The sequence below is a fragment of the Sprattus sprattus genome (assembly GCF_963457725.1).
Source record: "Sprattus sprattus genome assembly, chromosome: 4".
Classification (NCBI taxonomy): domain Eukaryota; kingdom Metazoa; phylum Chordata; class Actinopteri; order Clupeiformes; family Clupeidae; genus Sprattus; species Sprattus sprattus.
Genome location: NC_137923.1, coordinates 42,862,864 through 42,885,760, shown reverse-complemented (window position 1 = coordinate 42,885,760; position 22,897 = coordinate 42,862,864). Strand labels below are relative to the sequence as shown.

Here is a 22,897-nt window from a genome sequence, read left to right as displayed (position 1 = left end):
CTAATGGTCTGAAGGTGTTTTCTTTTAATGCAACGCCCACAGATGAGCATTTCCATGGAGTGAAGCAGATTGGTGTTGATTCATCTGTGACCAACAGCCAATTTTCCCAAGTATGATACTCTTCTTTACTGTTTTTCTGAAAGAGATTTGTCTTGAGTCATGCATCCTGCATTCTCCACAATGTGGAACGCTTGTCCTCATTATGTCGTAATGAGCTAGAAACGTATAGTTAAACCTACAAAGGTGGGAGTATTGAGCTCTGACCTAATGCAGTCATGTGATAATGAGAGAAGTAAAAACAAGATTCATAAGGCAGAGGGCTTCTTCATTAATTTGCGAGTAGCAGATTCCAGGTTGAGTCAAACACTTTACGGGTTAAGTATTTAAAATAAACGTTCAGTGATGTTTGCTGAAGCATCTAATATATCATATACGTTTTTAATTTGCCATTGTTGATGAATGCATTTTTTCTACTGGAATGTTAAAAGCTCAACCAGAAAGGATTAAGGCAGTTAGTATTCCAAAACACAGAGTAAGGTTCAACCTGGTCAAGGGTCATAATATTCAGTGTGTGAAAATACTGACTCTGTATTGGTAGGGTAACTCAGTGATGGGGTTTCTACTTTGCAAATGGTATCGCTGCACACAATAAAACATACATGTAACAGCACAGAATATGTATAACGCAAAAAAGTATACATTATCTTGGTGTTATGCAGTATAAAGGGCTGCATTTCAGGTGGAGAAATCCAGGGAGTGAGGGATTGGCCCACCCTGCCAGTCGTATAGTATAGGTATAGTCAGCTCCAAACAGGGGCGGATTTACAGGCGGGGCCAGGGGGGCCGAGGCCCCTCCTCTAATTTGATTGGCCCCTGATTGGCCCCTGTTCTGCCAATCACCTGGCGAGAAAACCAAGCGGAAAACCAAGCGGAGAATTAAAATATCACTGCTGCAGTTCCACCTCTAAACTGTTGGTGGCAGTGCGCCGGTTGCGTCAATACAAGTGAATAGAAGAAGAAGCGTTCTGTTCCTGCCGGTTGCTGCGTAGCGCAGCATTTTGTACACGTGCTGTTTTCATGACGAATGCAGCATATAACTCACTCTGGTTGGTTAAAAATACCCATGGGGTGGGTCTTAAGGCTTTGGTGACCACCAAAACGAACTTTGGTGGGCTGAAAATCACGTCAATCAATCAGATAGCCACGCGATATTCTGTGTTTGTTTTCAGTGAATCTCAAATGGTGCACTTCATCAGACATATCGTAGTAGACAGATGAATGGCGAGGTAAGAGAAACAAAATGAAGGTGCATGGTATTTTGAAAGAGGTCGATCATCACCAATAGGCTAATATCATTAGATATGGGCTTGCATTTTCATTAAGCAGCAAAAATTTACCTTCGACATGCAGGGATAGCCTGCTACTGTTGTGTCAACTCGCAAGCGCAAGTTAAAAAGAACAATGCTGCTAATTCTAAATGATTTAGCAAGTAGTCTATGCGATCTCCGAATCACATTTCTCATTCCTAGCTGGATGAGTTTCAAACTTATGTGTATCTATGAATTGCAGTGCATTGCCTAGGCTATTTATTTGTGTACAATGCTCGTCTGAGACACTTGGGTGTGCTAAGCCTTGAGTCTCGACGGGCCAAGTCATTGGACTTGAATTCATTTGTCAGGCGTTTTAGCGCAAAGCATGGCAAGCTGAGAATTCTTCTTTTCTGAAGAGAGAGAGAGAGAGGTGTATACATGCTTTTTGCCACCTTGTTAGGACTAGCGACTATAAACAAAGCTTAGAAGGAGAAGCTGTTGTGTGTGTGTATGAGAGAGAGAGAGAGAGAGAGAGAGAGAGAGAGAGAGAGAGAGAGAGAGAGAGAGAGAGAGAGTGAGAGAGTGAGAGAGAGTATGTTGTTGTATATAGGCCTACAGTTAAAAGCTGTTGCTATCTTTTATGTTTTGTGTGTTTTATGTGCCCTTTATGCACACTGAATTAAAACATATACTGTATATATTACAATTACTGATTCATGATTTTTTATTTCAGTTTCAAAAGGGATACTGAGTTATTCATTGTTGCTTTTGGATAGTTGACTAGAAGTAGATGTTCTTTACTGTCAGTATGTGTGTATTGCCTTGTCGCAAATTGATGTTTATTTAAGCAGCGTCATCACTGGATATCAGATGGTGATGACACTGTTGGCCCCTGAAGGTTACATTTGGCCCCATTGTGGCCCCTGCTTCAGAAAAATCCTAGAACCGCCACTGGCTCCAAACCATCCACAAGATGGTGTTGGACCAGCATGCACCATGCCTTATGCTGCTATAGACCCAAGCTGCCAAGGTCTTGTTGTGGTTGGTTGACATTACAGTTCAGTCTTTCTATTTTGTCACTGAACATCACCTCACCCAAACTCAACCCTAACCCCAATCTTAACCATAAATTGTAGGTAAGAGAGTTTCAACAGATCATTTGGTATTAATCTGAGCATCTGTAGATTGTCTATAGGAGAAGATCCAGATAAAGTATGACCAGTGTCATATTCCATTCCCCCATTATGTGTCTTTCCTTCCTCTCTCACTTTAGACTCTCCACTGCGAGGTGTTCCTGCAGTCATTTATTTGCTCTAATATTATACAGAGTTAATGATGTCACACTCTATATGAGTCCTGCTTTGTTTTGTTTGCACTTGTCTTTGGACTTCCATTTCCATGACACAGGACAGCACTGAAGGACCTCCTTGTGCAAGACAATGTCCTCTGAGAGAACACATTGAGAATGAGGGAAGCATTCAAACGCACAGACCACGAACAACTCAGGTAAGTACATGCGTAATATCTAATGGCTGTCCAGTGTTCATGGTGTGACTGTGTATGATGGTGCCACCAAAATCCAGGTCTTTTTGGCATGGTGTGTAACCAAGACAGTCAAAATAAGCTGCTGGCCTGGCACACTCACTCTGGTTTGGTGACCTATGAGATTTTACACCTTTTTTTGCCTTTGAACAAACTGAATCAATCACATTGTTACTTGAACATTTCTTGACAAGCATTTTAGCAAACGTGAAATTTTAGAAAAATAATGAAAATTGCTGATATGATGTGCACAGGTGACTCGATGATGTGGATGTTGAAGAAATAGTTTTGGGAATTTTAAATCTGATCTGAGAAAAACTGTAATACAAATCATGCAATCAGCAATGATACATACAGGATATAATTACTCGTGATCTTCATTGTGTCATTTTTGGGTCTTACGATGTAAACAAATGTATTAAAATACCAATACCATAAACAAATAGAAAACATCAAATGCAATAATAATCTTTGCATTGTTCTTTCAGAACCATCACTATAGTAGGCCTGACTTTTTTTTTTTTCTCTTGTCTACAATAAATCCAAAATGCAACATAGGCTGATAATTAAAAACTATGTCCACCATGTATTTTGTATGCAGGAAATCTTGTAGATATCTCGGAAACATCTTGGATTATCAAATCAAATAATTACTGACACAAAGATTTGCCACCACCTGGAGTAGAAAGTGACCTGCTAGAGTATTCAAACATTCTGGATGTGCTATAGCTCAGTATAAAATCGATTTGGCCTGTGCAGACACTGTGTGTTACAGTGATATGATATTACAATTAAACATTTTCCATGATGACACCAGATTATAGTCTATATTACCGGGCCATTACTCGGCCTCTCGGTTCAGAACCAAAAAAAAATAACTTTGGGATAGGCTGATTGGCTACAGCTGACATTTCAAACAAATCAAAAACAGTACAAAGTCACAGATCCCTGGTAACGAGGTTTATGTCATAAAATAGAACAATACTGAGTATCTCTGGCAAAGAAAATAATAAATCCCCTTGCACCACGTTTAGGCCTTACTTTCTCGTTCTAACCGCTGGATTTTGGCAACATTTAGTTGTGATTAATCAGCAGCGTCTGGGGCATGCGTACATGACGCAACATCTGTTATATATATATATATATATAGCGGAGCTTAGTTGAATAGGGACAGATGGACCTGTTGGTTATTCAGTCAGGGACGTCGGCAATTGGGCTTTGACAATCTGCATAACAAAGACTATGGACGTTTGAAAGACCATTATTTTTGACAATGTGGTGGCTGCTTTTACATATCTGCATAAATCGCCCATTGTAACAGTTTTTAGACTAGTTGTCGTTGCTTTGCTTCATATTTTATTTTGAGTAAATGTTTAGTCTCACTCCCTAAATATTTCCAGCCTGTTCTTTATGAGTTGAGTTTGTGTCATTGACTTTTAAATGTTTTTTTTTTTTTTATGCCAGTCTTTGCCTGATATTCCCTTTACATTCTCACTAAATACCTTTTCACTTTTCCATATTCCGATTGAGAAACACAATTAGGTTTAATTAATTCCATCGCAGAGTATAGGCCCGTGGAATGTCAAGGTAAACTCCAAAAATGTTACATAACAGTTTCGTGTCTTGGTGGATACAACTAAATATTGAAAAAATGGCAAAGGCTATTTACACTTTTACATTGTTTCCTCTGCAACTAGCATCTATTGTAGTAGGCATATCCTATAATGGAAAGTCCTGTGTTTCCGAAATGCACTAAAACGTGCGGGCGCCTGACGTTGAACAACCTTTCACCTTCAATGAAAGAAGAGAAGGGGGAGTGGAAGAATAGTGTTGAGGGTGTTGATGCCCGGCTGTAACAACACAGTATCAGCCATATACACGAAGCGATGGCCGCAGCTGCTGGGGCCCGAAAATCACGGGCTTGTATCTTGTAGATGTTTGTAGTATTCTTGCATCGAAGTGGCAATGGCTAAATGAGGAGAACCAATTTTGCTTAAGGCGGTGTCGGTAACGTTAGGTAGGCTTATTACCTGGAAGGGCTAGCATCGCAGGAACAGACTGTCCCGTGAACTGTTATTTTTGATGGTTCGTTAGCATAACCATTAGCTAGCTAGCTTTCTTGGAGCGCAGTGGACTCGCAGCTTGTGTAGGCGTCTCAAACAAGAAAAGTAAAGGCGTTTTTATATTTTAGTTAGTGAAGGGCTATTATATACCATTATTTTTGTACTGTGCTGTGTTGGTTTCTTGTGCAAGCTTAAGATCGCTGTATGGCATAACTGTTTGGTTGGAAGCTGTATTTCTTGGTAGCCATGTATGAACGTAGATAGCTAGCAGTACTAGCTGGTTGTTTAACGTCAATGCTAGTGATTACAAAGAAGCAGCTAGGAAGACCGCTGACTGGGGATTCAATGTCTTTGTCTCTGCCTTCACTTTGACGAGAATGACTGATGGAATGTACCTCCCAGTCTATAAAAATGAAAGTTTAGAAAGATAGCACAGCTTCTCAATTTAACTAATTATCATTGCCAATGTGTTGACAAACGTAGCTTAGTGTTCAGTCATTTAGGCTAGGAAGCTAGTATATAGGCAGCGAGTTTCTCTTTGTTGTGTACTCAGCACTCTTGCGTGCTGGAGCTTGTCCCCCAAAGACTAGCATACCGCTGATTTTTCTGTCCTTTAAATGTAGTGCAGCTTTTCAACAGTTATTTGCTTTCAAACCAAACAGATTGTAAATGTGATGATCTAAATTATATGGCGAGGGCATCAGCTACAAAGTAGCTACTAACACATTTCAGTTCACATATGTTAGCTATTATGGCCAACACTCTGGGCTCAAATAAGATCTTTTCATGGATATTACTACTCCCTCTCATCTGCATAATTTTCATCGGTAAGTTTGCAATATACTTCATAAGAACTTTAATAGTATAAGATTACCTGTTTTCTCTTTAAGGTTTTTGTGTAGCCTATCGACCTCAAACTAAGGTGCCTATAACTTGTCAGTTAACTGTTTTATTTGTACTCAAACACGTATGCTATGAAGGGTTCATAACTAACAATTATAGTGATCAATTTGTCTCAAAATGTGTTTCAGTCTCAATGGCAGTCTGATCTGGACTAAGCTAAAGCCAGACAATGATTCAAAACAAAGTGTTCACAAAGTGATGACCAGTAGATAATGGAGACCTGTGGGAAATGTCCATTTAACTTGAATACAAACTGCGAATAAGTTCACAAATAGATCCTATGTCCCCGTCAATTATGACATTTTCCAGTCACAAAGGCCAAGCCAAGGAAAGTGTTTTGATCTCTGTGCATTGATCGAACACTTGAAACAAAGACTCACGATTACACTATGGCTTAGAGCCAAAGCCTCTTTTGTAGAAGGGGTTCCTGAAAATTCACATTTATTGATGTTTTAATAACACTTAAACCAAAACCCATTTACCACATGAAAGTAAAACATTCTGCTGTCCCTTTTTAACTTCTAGCCAATTATCCCATGTTGGGCTGTTCCGTAGGGTTTTTTGTGCAGGGTTTATTCAGTCAAAATATTACAGCCTGAGCCTATAGAATTTTCCTAGCTAGTTTTATGTTCTGATTTTATCGACTTTGAAGTTGACCTTAGTTCTCTTCTTATCCTTGGCTCTTATGTTGATGGTAATTTTTGGGTTCTTTTTATGCAAGTAATGCTGTCCAAAATGCTTATTTTAATGTGGTTGTTTTCACTATCAATTCACAGTTTTGTACACATCCAGATCCAGTTCACCAATGTGTAATGCTTAAAGCTAATATTTGGGCAAAGATTATGGTTTAGTCTTTTCTTTCAGCATAGACTAGGCTATCTTCCCAACAGCCAACACACTGTAAAGCTGCTAAAATAGAATACCTGCATTTTGCATAATATACAACTATGTATGTGTTTTAGGATCTTTACCTCAAAATTTTACTGCAGTCCTATGTTACCATGATTTTACCAGTCCAAACACCAATCCTACAAAATAGTAAAGACATTCAAGAAGCTAGCAGCCATTATTATGTTTTATACATTTATTATAAACTTCTCAGAATTTCTTTAAAATCAGAAGCATTAAACATAATTAATAATGCGATGACTAACAAACATGTGCAAACATCAAACATGGCGGCTGCGAAATCCTGGTGTTTGATACTGTTTAGACATCTGCTGTATTATTTGAAAGTAAGCCCCTTGTGTGACCCAATAACGGTAAAGACAAATCATACCTGAACCATCGGACAATTTGTTTTGTTCTGAAGAAAGCCACAGATGGCTCATCTTTTAAACAATGGGAAAGGAAAAACCACCACTGGTTTGGGGGCTAAACTTCTAAGATTGCAGTCCATATCAATTCAATATTTTTTTCAATAACTTAGCACAGATCCTGAGATCACCGGGTCAGAAGTTCAATTGCAGCTGCTGTTTGCCGCTTTCTCAGTCATTAGCATGTCTACCATTTTTGGGGGAAAATGGCCCCTTTTACTTTTATCTGATACTTGCTTAACAAAAGGAAGCCACAGCCGCATTGTTTCACTCCCCTTCCACCCCCACCCCCCACCCCCATCATTGCTCAAACAACATATGGTTGGTTTAGATAGGCACACGTGTTGGGTCAGTTGATACACAACTGTTGGTTCCAACTGTGAGGCCCTCCTCTGGTGGTGTTAAGCTTTTGTGTGGGCTGGGTACCCTTTTGCCAGAGGTGGTGGTGGTGGTGTGTCTTTTGAAGAAGAAATCTCAAAATGCATCATTCTCGAAATCAAATAAAAAGATAAAAGTGTGTTTCATTCTTTCTGATTGAGAGACACTAAAGTTATTTAACAGTGTCAGCGTCAAGGTACCCTTATCATTAACTTGGTGTAATGTGATGGTATGTAAAGCAATCCAGCTGTGGGGGTTCAGGCTGTACCTGTCATGGTGTATACACTTGGTGAAACCAGGCTGCATCTCAGAAGCTTGTGAATTCCAGAACATTGAGAACCCCATAAGTTTCCTTCTAGAGCTCCTGTATAAGGGCTTCTTTGTAGAATCCACTCACCTAGATTTCTGTTCAGAATCGAAGTGTTAGCCTACACCAGTGGAACTGTCCTTTTAAGAACTATTTTGAGCTGGTAAACCCCCTTCACTCTTAAGAGCAACAAAGAACCCTTCACAACCTCCTTTATTGACAGAGGGTCCCTGTTGGGAATATGGTATGATGTAGAACCTTGAGTTAGGCTGCTTAAATGAAACGGCAGATTGCTTTAAAATAAAATGAATGAACGAATGAATGCAACTGCAACTTCAGTGGGAAATCAATTCAATCAATTCAACACCCCCCTCCCAACACTCCAATTCGACACTCCCCTTAAGTCCAGACATCCTCTCTGCACAAAACAGTCACTATTTCTTCTTCAGTGCCTACGCTACACATGTCAGGAGCCATTTGTCCCCACCCCAGATTGGCGCAGCCAGCATAGCAGCACACTTCTTCGCATCCTCTCAGCAGGGGCCTGAGAGTCATGACCAGCAGAGCGTGACACTCGTGCTCTGGCTGTTCCCTGGACCGGCCGCTCGCTTGCTCGCCCACCATGCATAATTGAACCCCCTCTCAGCTGCTCCCCGATTGGAGCACTGGAGGTCCTCAATGTCTGTGAGCTCACACTACTCAGCTTTTTGGGCTTGAGGCCAACCGCCACGCCACAGGCTTGAAACTTGAGACACTCAGCAACGTATCATGGCCAGGGTCAACTGATGGTTGTGTGAGTTTGCCACAGGGATGAGTTTTTAATGAATGTATGCCTGTTTAAACATTTGCCCAGCATCTACAGGCATGAAGCGAAACAGCCTTGGTGCCCCACATGCTTGTCCATTTTCTACATTCAATGGGAATGTTTGCATTGGATCCTGTGCAGAAACGATTGTGCAGTGTTCAGTGCAGTACATCAATGGAAAAAACAGACATTGAACCAGTTGAGCACCAGTCTGAGAGACTACGCACTTCTGCTTTATTTGCATGGAGAAGTGCGGTTCAGGAGAGAGGAAGTATCCCGATGCACGGTTAGGAAAGACCGTAAAAGAGGAAGAAGGTGTGGGCAGACTGTTAATTGTCTCAAGGAAGTTTGATGTACCCTGACCTTCCCTGAACCAATCGATAGCAGGCCTTCCGGGTGTGGTTTTGAATACCCCTTGTTGGATTTGGTTGGCCCCTGCTGCTTATTAGTCTGCAGAGGGCAGGTGTTGTAGAGTTGTGGTAGGCCTTTGTCAATTATAGCAGCTGACGCACTCTGTGGTGAATCAGCACAAGCAAGTGAGGCATGTGCAGACTTGGAAGGCTTGCGCCGCTGAGTCTGACGTGACAGCACCCATGGCTGTTTAAAGTCATCAACAACATTTAAATGATTTAAATGGCTTTCGTGGAATTGAGAAGCCCCCCCCCAAACACACAGACAGACTTTTCAAACCATAGGCTACTTAATAAAACAAACTGGTTTCCAGCAAGCACACTTGCTCATAAAAGTCCCTCTTTTGTTTTGCTATTATTTGCTGTCAGCACTATCTGAGTTTAGTGATATAGCTGCTGTTAAGCTAAAATAGCATTTTTCCATCAGGCCGTATTCGTGTAATTGACTCAACCTAATCTGTCCTCCTTTGATTTGCCATGTCCCACGACCCCCAAAAAAATTGAGCTGCAGTGGCTGCTCCGATATGGGTGTAATCACATCAATAACATGCGCACAACCTCCTCCCCTTGTTGGAGCACGCCTCATCGGCATTCCTGTCCCAACCTCTTCGGAGGCGGCTCCTCCATATTTAAAAAAAAAAAAAAAAAAACCTGCATTGAGCTGAAATGTGCAGTCTCACGTCCATGGGGACACATAATTACACAGTGCTGGATTGAGACCCCTGCTGCCTGACTTGGTGCGCTCGCCAGAGTTGTGTGGCCTGGGGGAAGGAACGGAAAAGCGTTTATGGCAGGAGCAGTTCACTGTCAAGTATCAATGTCAGTGGTCCTTTTCCTACCCGACATTAAGAAGGCATTCTTTAAAGAATCTGGTGTGTGATTGGTTTCAGGTAGTGATTTAGAGGTGTCCTGGACTAGCATTGTTTATTCAGAAGGCAATTTCCATGAATCAGGGGAACTGTCTGTTCGATTTGTCCTTGGAATATGGGCTGCCTTTTAGAGAATTGCTGTGACAACAATGTACAGTGGTTCAGCCAAGTCAGCATTATCAAACAGCGTCAACACTGTGATGATGACTGTGACTGTGTACAGTAATCCTGACATTATCCTAAGTGGTATTGTCCTAGTGTCGATAGTTACTGCTCCTTGTTGGATTTATGGTGTCCGCATGAATCCCCTCTGGTTTTCCCCGAGTCTCACAACTTAAGGCGGTGTGAAATTTCAACCGCCTCTCTCTGAACTCGCTTGCCGCTGTGTTTCACAAGACACAAGGCGGTGTCGGGTTTCATTGATTCAGCGCGGCCAACGCTCCCGGGCGACGTTTTGTATTGAGTCCAAACACAGAGTAACAGATGCTTCAACTTAACCACCCAGTCCTCTTAACAAGCCACATAGCGTCCATCAGTCTCTTCGCCATTAGGCTATGTGCAGTCAATGCGTTATATGCAACAATGAATATAGAAGAATGTGTAATGTATGATGGACCCTATAACTGTATGTTCTCCACTCACCCTGCTCTTCTTTTTTGCAGGAAGCTCAGTTTGCTCCCAGCAAAATGAAAATATCTACGTATCAGGGATTTCAAGTGGTAAGTTAAACACACTACACTCATTGTCTTCGCCATTGACCATATACACTCCTTTGGTAACTGGTGCCAACTCTTTGTGTATTTCTCCAGATAAAATATAATATGTAATGGACCCTTTGTAAACGTTTATCATCTTTAATGCTATCCCCCATGAACACACTGAGGAATAGCCCTACCAAATACCATTTTGCCCAGTGAGCTTGGGAATCAGTGGCTGTTTTATATATCCATTTACTGACCTGAGGCAGGGAGTTTTTGGTAAACCCAAAGAAAAGAGGTTTGCCTCTCTGCAGCTGTGTGCTATTGATAGCCCAGTACATTTGCTCCCTGGGGGTCCTTCGCTGCTGGAGGGACTGGTCTTAGTTTGCAACTGTCCAGAGGTGCTGAGAGACAGTCCAGACAAACATAGTCATTCAAACGTGGGAATTATGTCTGTTGCACAAAGATGTCTTGTTAACATGTTTATTTAACAACAACGGAAGTGTTAACTCATGCTCGCTCTTTATCTCTCTCTCTCTCTCTGTCTGTGTGTGTGTGTGTGTGTGTGTGTGTGTGTGTGTGTGTGTGTGTGTGTGTGTGTAGCTTGTGGCGATGTGGCCGAGCTGATCCGAGCCTCCAGCGGGGTCATCACCAGTCCCGGTTGGCCGTTCGAGTACCCGTCCCGTGTCAACTGCAGCTGGAACATCAGGGCCAACCCCGGCGAGATCATCACCATCAGGTAAGACCACCGCATACTATGGCTGAAAATCTCAAATGAAGATGGACCATTTTTCTGGGAATTCCTTCAAATCCCTGTTACTAAGGATTCTTTCTATCCTGTCCAGAAAGTACATAAAACAGTGCCATTTTACTCAAGGATGAGGTGCAAACAAATGTTCTTGAATTCCATATTTGCCAGCAGTGAAGCTGTTCCTCTTAGCTATTAGCCCTATAGTAATGTGAGAAGCCTTATTCACAATGCTGACATGACTGATGTAATCCTGTGGTTGAGGTTGGGCCAGTGCCATAACATGCATTATGTACCACACAACCCCTGACAGAACATGGAAAGGATTGTTTTGTCTGGCAGTTGTGCTGTACTCCAGTATGCCTCTCTCTCACTGTCTCAATTTTTTCTATCTCTCTCTCAGCACAGGCGATAAAGTGTATTTTCACTCCCAGTGCGTGTTCTGTTCTATTTTTTAAAAGCCTCTCGGAGCTCTGACGATATGAGCCGTGCCTGGGCTTATTTGGGCATGTGGAAGTGACGCCGCAGGTTTGATGTTTTGGGAGTTTTGAGGGCACTTAAGCTCTCGTTCATGCCTGCCTCACGTCACGTCACGACAGAAGCATAGTGTTGTTTACCTGGACAGTTCCGACTCTTCTTTCTTTCTCTCTCTCTGTCTCTCTCTTTTAATCTTTCATCTTTTCTGTCTGTCTCTTTCTGTCTCTCGCATGCTCTCCCCTCCCTTCTCTGTAAGGCAGTGTCCATGGTTACCAACATAAAAATAGGACTCCTGGTTTCTTTTTTTTTGGTCTTTTATTTTTCAGTATGTGATTATTTTGTGGCATTACTGCCTGAACTGAAAGAAAAACGATGAAGGTTTTGAGTGGTGCTGCAGAATATGCTCATTGTAATCTATTCTGGCCATTAGTGCACCTAAATCATTAGTGGATTAACATTCCTGTCATTAGTGTTGCATCTGTAAAAAGCACCCATAAAAAAAAATGTCAGCTCTGGTTATTTGCAGTGTGAGTGAGTAGAATGAATAAACGGTCACAGGCTTGGCTGTCGCAGTAATCAGTTATAGATCTCTATAGAGTTGTAGCACACTGAAACGGTACTGCTGATGCACAGCCGTGGTAGTAAACATTTGTGTTCGAATCGTACAAGGTATTTTGTCAGTATATTTGCCACATCTCCAGAACATAATATTCAAGTCAGCATGATATAATTAGAGTTTTTGTAAATGTGATGGCTGCGGTAATAATGACATACTGAATGTGTTACCTGAAATGTAATGTAGTCAGATCAGGGTGTTTGCTATAACACTGCAAGCAGAGTGACTCGTGCCATTGGTAGTAAATATTCCCTGTGGAATGGGATCATAATTTTACGTTTTGTTTGTTTTCCCCGGCTCCCTCTTCCCTCCCCAGTTTTCAGGACTTTGAGATCCAGAGTTCCCACCGCTGCGGAATGGACTGGATTTCAATTGGCGCCTACAAGAACCTGGATGGGTTCCGGGCCTGTGGCTCGTCCATCCCGGCGCCGTACATCTCCTCTCAGGACCACGTGTGGATCAAGTTCCACTCGGACGACAGTCTGACCGGGAAGGGCTTCAGGCTGTCTTACATAACAGGTAAGTCAAACACTATTTAAAGCCCCTAATGGCCGCTGATCCCTCACACAGGGATCACGTGAGTGTGTGTGTGTGTGTGTGTGTGTGTGTGTGTGTGGCTGCTGCTGCTGCTGCTGCTGTCAACACTTCCCCCCGTCTCTCTTAATCTTTAATTCTGTCATTCTTTTTTCACTTCCTGTCTGTGTCTCTCTCTCTCTCTCTCTCTCTTATTGCTGTCTGTTAACTCAACCTCAACCTTGCTACCTTTTCAATCATTCTCTTTCTTTTCTATATATATGCATATATGTATGCATATATGTATATGCATTTATATAGAATGTATATATAGGCATCAGTGTCTTTCTGCACAATCGCAGTTTTGTTCCGTCTTGGCCTCTTTAGGCTTTTTCCTTTTCCCCCCAGTTTTTCCTGCTCTCAATCACTTTCTCTCTTCACTCAAGCTTGCTGCGCATGTTCATGTACACCCCTCACTGGTGGCCCCCTCCACTGTGTTAGTGGTTCCACACTACCAATATACCATAGAAGTACCAGTACAAGTATAGAGTACAACTACATATTTCTGCAGCAAGTTGTTCTCATCACAGTCAAAAGAAGAATCTTTCTTTATTTATTTGTTTTTTTTAAACATTACATGTCTGTGGTTGCTGTAATAACAGGCTTGCCTGTGTTCAGAACATGCCCATTAGACATGAAGCCCATTTTCCCCCCTAAAATCTCCGGTCTAGAGTGTTATTCTTCCCATCGTGACATAATAACTGCCTACAAATGGTTTGTACATGTCTTTCCAATACCACAAAGATGCTCTCAGAACGCTGAAAAAGAACGCTGAGCTGCGGCACAATAAAGCCTTTTGTTCAAATGTGTCTATGCGAGGAAACAAGTGCCAAGTTCACATCTTTTTACAGAAGGAACTCGATGACCTTCTTCTCCCGCTAGCTCTTAAAATGCTACCTTCTCAGAGTTATGGCAATTATGACAATTACAGCTCTGACATTTTGGTTGTTAAAATTGGAGTTCAACTTTCTTTCTTTTTTTATATTCAGTAAGAATGTTTTCTATTAAAAAGATGTTCACATAGCAGTGAAAACCACCATGTTTGCTGTAGCCCATGTCTTGAGTCTGAGGAGAGATTAGTTGACTTTATTGTACTCTTAAAGCCTCTTAATAGTGGATAAAATCAAACTGTGATGTGAAAGGAGTAAAGTGATTTATCAGCTCTAAAGCAACATATAGCCATGCTCTGGGTGTTCCTGGGTTCCAGAGTGCTTCATACTGAGGTTACCGCTTCACAAAAATAAAAGTTCTTCTGCCCCTGACATAATTATGCAGTTCAGAATACCAATCACCAATCAAGTTCATGTGCACTTATTTTGTTATAGTTTTGAAGTGTGTGGCAGGAAGAACTGGAATACAAGGCTGATTTTCCATGCACTTCCATAAAACTAGACTCTTCTTATTCCCCCCTTTCGCAGGGAAGTCGGAGGAGCTGGTGTGTGAGCCCGACCAGTTCCACTGCGCCAACGGCAAGTGCCTGCCCGAGGTGTGGAAGTGCAATGGCATGGACGAGTGCGGCGACAACTCGGACGAGGAGCAGTGTGTGCCGCCTAACCCCTCGGCGCTCTTCTCCTTCCAGCCGTGCGCCTACAACCAGTTCCCCTGCCTGTCCCGCTACACCCGTGTCTACACCTGTCTGCCCGAGTCACTCAAGTGCGACGGCAGCATCGACTGCCAGGACCTGGGCGACGAGATCGACTGCGATGTGCCTGCGTGCGGCGAAAGGCTACGCACCTTCTACGGCACGTTCAACTCGCCCAACTACCCCGACTTTTACCCCCCTGGCAGCAACTGCACCTGGCTCATCGACACGGGCGACCGGCGCAAGGTGGTGCTGCGCTTCGTGGACTTCAAGCTGGACGGCACGGGCTACGGCGACTACGTAAAGGTCTATGACGGCCTGGAGGAGAACCCACGGCGACTGCTGCGCGTGCTGACCGCGTTCGACGCCCGCGCCCCGCTGTCGGTGGTGTCCTCGACGGGCCAGCTGCGCATACACTTCTACGCAGACAAAGTCAATGCGGCGCGTGGCTTCAATGTCACCTACCAGGTGAGAGGGGAAAGGGCTCTGGTCATAGGCCAGTGTTTTAGAATGGAGAGCATATGTGGGTTTTGAAGTGAAGCCATGGTCTGTTGGGAGAGACGGCAGACTGTTCTGGGACAGAGAGCAGACAGATCTGGGAGCTCACAGAAATAGTATCATGTCTCATGGGGGACTTAGTAGGCTTTCTTATTCGTTTGCAACTTTGTCTGGAACTCTGTCAACTAACTTGCAAACAGCAGATCAGAGCATTTATAATAAAGTCATGCATAATAATGTGCATCAAACTTTGACATCGTCTTTGCATTAGTGTTAATTGGGTTAGACTTTGGCATTGATTTTATCTTGCCGTTTTTTCCATAGTTCAGAATTGTGTGAACTGTATTGTGTAATGAACTCTGCTGCAAAAAGTGATGATAACATCTTCGTCGTCTTCCTCTCCCTCTCCCTCAGGTGGATGGCTTCTGTTTGCCTTGGGAGATCCCATGCGGGGGCAACTGGGGCTGTTACACGGAGGCGCAGCGCTGCGACGGCTACTGGCACTGCCCCAACGGACGTGACGAGCTCAACTGCAGCACGTGCCAGGAGGACGAGTTCCCGTGTTCGCGCAATGGCGCCTGCTACCCGCGTTCCGACCGCTGCAACTACCAGAACCGCTGCCCCAACGGTTCGGACGAGAAGAACTGCTTCTTCTGCCAGCCGGGGAACTTCCACTGCAAGAACAACCGCTGCGTGTTCGAGAGCTGGGTGTGCGACGCGCAGGACGACTGCGGCGACGGCAGCGACGAGGACAGCTGCCCTGTGGTGGTGCCCACGCGCGTCATCACCGCCGCCGTCATCGGCAGCCTCATCTGCGGCCTGCTGCTGGTCATCGCGCTGGGCTGCACCTGCAAGCTCTACTCGTTGCGCATGTTCGAGCGCAGGTAACATATTTTCTTCCCGTGTCTACTGACCGACATAAGGCTCACTGATGGGGGGGTGGGGGGAAGCTCTTCACACATTCAGTGTCTTCACATGGTCATACAAAGTGTTTCTCCGTCTTAATAAACATTTGATGGCGAAAAAAAAATATAGAAATACTAATAGTCTATAGGGTGTTTTGGGCATAAGTAGTTAACCCTCTCCTCTCCTCTCCTCAGGTCTTTTGAGACGCAGCTCTCCAGAGTGGAGGCAGAGCTGCTGAGGAGGGAGGCTCCTCCCTCCTACGGTCAGCTCATCGCTCAGGGTCTCATCCCCCCAGTGGAGGACTTTCCTGTCTGCTCTGGCAACCAGGTGAGCCCAGATGAACCAGATCAGTTTGCCAGAGTTAAACAACAAATCATTCAAATGCATTGATTGAGTGAGATATGTAATAATAATATCTCACTCAATCAATGTCGCTGTAAAAATCTATTTAAAATAATCAATTCAACTGTCAAAAGCAATTCCCATGATCTGTCCCTAAATCAAACTGAATATTTGGTCACTCAGCTCAGAAACTCCTGCTCGTCTATGTGCTCTGCTGTTTGGGATTAGTATTAATCTCCACGTGTTCCGTATTAATCTCTAGGCCTCTGTCCTGGAGAACCTGCGATTGGCTGTTCGCTCCCAGCTTGGCTTCACCTCTATCCGCCTGCCGACATCCGGCCGCCACCGCAACATCTGGCGCCGGCTCTTTAACTTCACGCGCTCGCGCCGCTCCGGTTCCCTGGCGCTGGTCTCAGCCGAGACGGACGATGGCTCTGGAGCCGGGACCGGCGGCGGCGGTGGGAGCGCGTCCCGGGATCCAGAGCGCCTGCTGGGCTCCCACAGGGGTCTGCTGCCGCTTGACTCGGACGACACCGACACCGAGAGCGAGCACCCGCCCCAGCGCCGGGACACGGTTGGAGCGGTGGGCGGAGGAGGGGGAAGCAGCCCAGCGGCCCCCCTCCCTCAGAAAACACCACCCACCACCGCCGTGGAGGCTATCGTATCCGTGACGACTAGCCTGCCCCAGCTGACCGGTCGGGAAAGCAGCCTGGTCGAGAGTTTATCGGAAAGCGCTGGAGCGACTACAACGACAACGACAGCACTACCCCAGCGTTCACTATCAACAACCTCCAGCAGCAGCAGTAGCAGCAGCAGCGGTAGCAGTCCGGGCAGTAGGAGCCAGCTCAGCAGCGCCCTCAGCAGGATGACCCGAAGCCTGCGCTGGGTTCGATTCTCCCTCACGCGTTCCTCCGGTGGCGGCGGGTGCTCTGGCAGGGGCGGGGCGGGGGGCGCCGGGCCCAACCACAGCCCTTTGAGGCAGCTGGAGCACGGCAGCTGTGGCGGCGGTGGGTTGGCGACGGGCGGCAGCGGTGGTATGCGGGAGGACGAGGACGATGTGGAGCTGCTCATCCCTGTCGTTGACGTTGTGCCCTCTGTGGCCGCCGTCGACGGCAGCAGCGACTGTTCCAGGCCCCTGCTGGAGGGCTTGTCCAGCCCCTCAGAGCTAGTCAGCGTGGGCCCCCTCCTGGCCTCGTCCCCCACCCTGGCCTCTGCTGTGCTCCGGGGCCGGCTGGCAGGCAGGGACGGGTCCTGCGAACACTGCGGCATGGTGCACACCGCGCGCATCCCCGACGCCTGCCTGGAGGCCACTGCCAAGACAGAGACCAGCGATGACGAGGCCCTGCTGCTGTGCTGAGAGTCCAGCTTATCTTAACTTGGCAGGCTGACTGACTGACTGACTGTCCCACACAGTTGTCTCCCCAACCCCACCCCCAATCCACAGCTTCATTTTCTTTCTTTCTTTCTTTCTTTCTCTCTCTCTCTATCTCTCTCTCTCTCCCTCCCTAATCCCCTGTCCCAACGCCTGGGGTGGGCATTGTCATTGGGCTGGCTGGTCAAAGAATCTCCAAGCACCCAGTGATTTGACAAAGCTATAGGAAAGTTAAGAAGAAACTTAAGGATATTAAATGTCTTTTTGGAACTTTGGTACGATATGGATGGTACAATACCCATACTCAGTGACTGTCTTATCCCCAATTCTTTCTGCTAGCCCTGAACCCTACAAGCCACTGTGCAATTTTTGAGTGTATTTGAGTATTTTCTGTGGAGTGGAGAATGCGAGCTTACATGAGGAGTTTAAAGCTTAGGTGCTGAAAGGCAGACTCAGACCTTCCTAAGTTGGTCGGTACGTATGATAAGGGGTAAGACTATGTTGGTCTTACAATTTTTGTCCTTAACACTGTTTGCAGAGATTTCAGCCAAAACGACTCAAGTCGGTACTAATAGGTCAAGTTGATCCTGGGAGAAATGTCTGTTCTCTCTCTCCCCCCCCCCCCCCCCCCCCCCCCCCTCCTGTTTTAAATTATTTAACAATTCATTAAAACTGTATGTAAAGGTAAGGGTTTTCATTTCATGGCAAGTGATGGCAGAAGTGTGGGAGGAAACTGCACTGTGCGATCTTGGCCTCTTCGTGCTACCGAGCCATGTTCACCCATTTCAGTGTTGGGGAGGTCGTCTCACAGTCCTGAAGAGCAGACGGCCCTTCCTAACGCAGTATCACAGGGCGTCAAGCAATTTCTGTTTCTGTCTTCAAGGCAAAAAGTGAATTTGAGAAAAAAACGTTTCTAAGGACTTAACTTGGTTTCCAAATGGCCATTGATGTCCGTTGTATTTATTGTTTTTTTTTTTTTTTTTTTTTGGTTACTCTTTGGTAACCTCAATGTTTTGGTACTGAGGACAATTGTGTGAGTGTGTATATTTATTATTCTTATTAATTTTAATTTCAGTAGCGGTTACTTGAGAAGCATGTTTTAACTGTCTTGTGCTTTTTTTGTTAAGTGATATGGTGTTGATAAAATATGAATAAATATAAATAAATAAATAAATATATATACGTAACTGTTTACTGCACTAAGGAAATAAAAACAGCATTCATCAATCCGGCATGTGGTGTGAGTTTCCTTTGGGGATCTTGCTGTTTAGGTTGTAGCAAGTACAGTATGTTGATCATATGAAGATGCTTTCAAATCTCTGGTGTTTGTGCAGTCCTGGCTTTGTAATTTGAGAAACAAAGTGGCTCTGAGTTAGCTATGCTATATTCCAGCCAACACATGCCTATAGGGGAAACGGCGATGGAAAGGGTGTAATCTTATGAATCCAGGTGCCTTCAACGTGAATATTATTTCTTTAACCAGCATCCAAAGTGTTCTGTGTGTGTGATTCCTTTAAAGGCACCCAGTGCAACTTTATAGGCTTGAGACTCGAAAAATAAACATTCAATTTCTAGTCTTTTTTACACGTAGTAAGTTTCAATAACTCCATACCATTACATATCGACATTCAAGGAGCAGAGATGAGACGTCGTTGTGTGGTGAGAACTGATAGACAATCCTACACAACAATCGCCGGTGGGGAGAGGCCATTTTTCCATTGACTGGAATCCTGCTTTATTTATTGGTGGCACCAATAAATAAAGATTTGGGGAAAAAATGGCGGCGATTGTTGTTGTTTACGATTTTCTATCAGTTCTCACCACACAACGACGTCTCATCTTTGCTCCTTGAATGTCGATATGTAGGCTAATGGTATGGAGTTATTGAAACTTAGGAGTTATTACATTTAAACCTACTACCTACTATTATATTAAATATTGAAACTTATGGAGTTATTAAACTTAAACCTACTACGTGTAAAAAAGACTAGAAATTGAATGTTTATTTTTAAGCCTCGAAAGTTTAACCTTCATCCAAAGTGTAATGTGCGTAGTGGACACTAGAGGGCCTAATTTTTATGTTATGATCCATTGACGGTGCGGAGACGGCATTTTATTGTGTGGTCTGATGGAGAAGGTCATCTCAAACCTTAAAGTACTCTCCTTTCCTTGACCAGCTATTCACATTGACTTTTTGTGAATTATTGTGTCCTGTTGTGAAAGCAAACGTTTTCTATCAGCTTGTATAGCCCACTGTAAACAAGGCTACATGGCATGCAGACCATAGCAACAGGGGTGTTTCTACAGGGCCTTAAAGGCACCCAGTGCAACTTTATGTAAACATTCAATGAAAAATAAACATTCAATTTCTAGTCTTTTATACACGTAGTAAGTTTCAATAACTCTACCATTAGGCTACATATCGACATTCAAGGAGCAAAGATGAGACGTCGTTGTGTGGTGAGAACTGATAGAAAATCGTAAACAACAATCGCCGGTGGGGAGAAGCCATTTTTCCATTGACTGGAATCCTGCTTTATTTATTGTAGGTTACAAAAAATAAAGAAAATGGCGGCGATTGTTGTTGTTATCGATTTTCTATCAGTTCTCACCACACAACGACGTCTCATCTTTGCTGCTTGAATGTCGGTATGTAATGGTATGGAGTTATTGAAACTTACTAGGCCTATACGTGTAAAAAAGACTAGAAATTGAATGTTTATTTTTAAGCGTCGAAAGTTCCACTGGGTGCCTTTAAGCAGATTTTATGTTCAAATGAGACCATCACAAAACGTTATCTTCCGTGTAACAAGTGTATCAAACATCGCTACATTTTCAGCTTGTTCGTCAACTGAATTTATGTCCAATTTGTTCAGCAAATATGCATGTTTCAGTGGGCACATTTTGCTCTGCAAATTTCGAGGAATCCTTTGCTCTTTGACTAAAGAGGAACAGATAAGGAGGAACTCAATGAGCCAAACGGGCAAGTATTTTCTTTTTCTTATCTGCAGATTTCACTTCAGCATGCCCAGTCACAGATAGATCAGACACTTCGCCACTGATAAACCGTGCGCACCATTGCATCACGTTTAAGTTACTGCAGCTAAACCGGATAGTTTACCACTCGTTAACTCAAAATAGCTCAAACTGGCATGGCAATGACAAGACACATCTCATGCTGCCAATTTTAGAGGGCGTCTAATATAGCAACTACCATATCCGGAAATATAATCCACTCTTACAATAATGATCTCCGCAAAGAAGGTTATGTTTTCGTTTAGGTTAATTTTTCAGCTCACACGTCCTTCCCTAGCCCTATGCCTCCCACCCAGGAGGAACAGTGAGGCCTGAGAGACTCTATCCGTCTGGCTGTATGTCCTTGCTGTTTTTGTGTCAAGATAGTTTGTCATGGAAGCTCTCTCATGTGCACAATACTTGCCCACACACACTCATAAACTAAACACAAACATCTGAGAAATGTGAATAATGAATAAGTGGGATAATTTATTGAGGATCCACATAATTTCTGCTTATAAAGGCTCCTGGGTGCAACTTTCTTCCATAGCTTTCAACCTGTTACTATAGCTACTCTATGTAGACTGCATATAACCATTACAGTTTTTTACGATCGGATACACACTGTTTTGTTTTGCTTTTCAATCGCCTCACACAATGAGCACAACCACACACCCAATGAGCAAAAACATCAGATCCATTGCAAAATGAAACACTCTTGTAAAATCTATACACTCATTTAACAAAAATTTGAAACATTAGCCCTCCTCCTAGCTGGATCAGGCCAGAGAGTTTCGTCCACATCACAGGCAATATCATGGTCATCAAGTGTGGCGCGCATGTCATCTGTCAAATTTCGTCCTCTTCTTTGAGCCTCTCCTGCTTCAGGTCTTCCTTTTCCTCTATCTCTCCCTCCACCTCGGCCTCTACCTCTACCTCTGGCACCGCCTCTGCCTCTGCCTCTCCCTCCTTCTGCTTCTCCTTCTCCTTCTCCTTCTCCTTCTCCTTCTCCTTCTCCTTCTCCGTGGTTCTCACCCTCACTCTTCTCGCTCTGATTCCTTCCATTTTGATTCAAGATAGGTGAACTCATCTGCTGCATTTTTATTGTGCTTAAACCTGATTGGTGTGTCTACAATTAAGCAATCATGTGTTTGCGCACCTGATGGCTGTGTTCAACCGATTGCCACATGGTGTAGTATTTTGACTGTCAGTGTTTTGGAATTGCAAGGAAGTGTCATCTTGATATACGTCTGTGTCTAAAGCATAAAAGTGTGTTTAGTGCTTTGCAAACCACTTGTGTGTATGGTTTCGCAAAAAGTGTGATGTTTAAATGAGCTTATAGTTGTGCAGATCTGAGCCGTTGTTTTGCTCCTTGAGTGAAGGTTTTGATAATTGTGCTACACTTTTGATTTTAGTGTGTATCCGATTGTAAAAAACTGTAATAATAGGCTATATCTACATATAAAACTTGTTCTGATGTTGTTTATTCTCCCCCCCCTGATTTCGTATGGCCTGTGCCCGAAATATTGTAGGACTTGCATACAGGACTTATTTTTTCCTTCAGTTGTTACATTATCGTGTTATCAACAGAAGTGGCTTGCAGCTGCAGGGTGAGTACGTGCTGAAAAGAAGGAACCTTAGCACACCAGTAAACAGGGTGCAAATGGGGGAAATATATTTGGACATGGCTTCTCCTTTCTGAAAAATGCAGTTCTTCCTTTGGCATTAAATAGAAAACAGAGACGAAGGCAACAGTCTTTAGTTTGTTATTCTTTAACTGAACATGAACATTGATGTTTAATATAACTACAACAGTAATCATTTTCCTGAACATTTGCTTAATTTTCAGGCGTTTTGACAGTAGAGTTTGCAAGCTACAAAACAGAAGTAAATGTTTGAAATGTAAAAGTAAAGTCTTTTAACACTTTTGTTAAAAGCCCTGACATGATAATGGGCTAAATCTATATCTTAATGCTTAATAAATGCAGAGAACATACACAAAAGATAAACAGTCGACGGCCAAAATATGCATGAATTCATAATTAGTACTGAACACTTCCAATGATTAACCCCAGCTGTCTAAAAATGAGCAAAAATGTGAAGTGCCATTATAACTATGTAGTTATCTTCTAGAGAATGTCAGGAAGCTGAAGACCATCACCCCTTC

At 43.7% G+C, this 22,897-nt stretch overlaps 1 protein-coding gene across 1 annotated transcript; it reads left to right on the top strand.

Moving 5' to 3' along the window:
• The first annotated feature begins 4,738 nt into the window (after nucleotides 1-4,738).
• lrp12 (low density lipoprotein receptor-related protein 12) lies at nucleotides 4,739-18,327 on the top strand. The gene is made up of 8 exons (XM_080836658.1): nucleotides 4,739-5,742; nucleotides 10,566-10,622; nucleotides 11,205-11,340; nucleotides 12,759-12,961; nucleotides 14,434-15,065; nucleotides 15,510-15,979; nucleotides 16,196-16,328; nucleotides 16,606-18,327. The coding sequence occupies exons 1-8, from the start codon at nucleotides 5,655-5,657 to the stop codon at nucleotides 17,698-17,700; spliced, it is 2,814 nt and encodes a 937-aa protein (XP_080692784.1). The 5' UTR covers nucleotides 4,739-5,654; the 3' UTR covers nucleotides 17,701-18,327.
• The last annotated feature ends 4,570 nt before the right edge of the window (nucleotides 18,328-22,897 follow it).

What these genes read in the sequence shown, in the direction of transcription:
- lrp12 (XM_080836658.1), top strand. Translation starts at nt 5,655, where the DNA reads ATGTTAGCTATTATGGCCAACACTCTGGGCTCAAATAAGATCTTTTCA. An exon ending in GGCGAGATCATCACCATCAG is followed by an intron (nt 11,341 to 12,758) that starts GTAAGACCACCG and finishes TTCCCTCCCCAG; the next exon opens with TTTTCAGGACTTTGAGATCC. An exon ending in CAGGCTGTCTTACATAACAG is followed by an intron (nt 12,962 to 14,433) that starts GTAAGTCAAACA and finishes CCCCTTTCGCAG; the next exon opens with GGAAGTCGGAGGAGCTGGTG.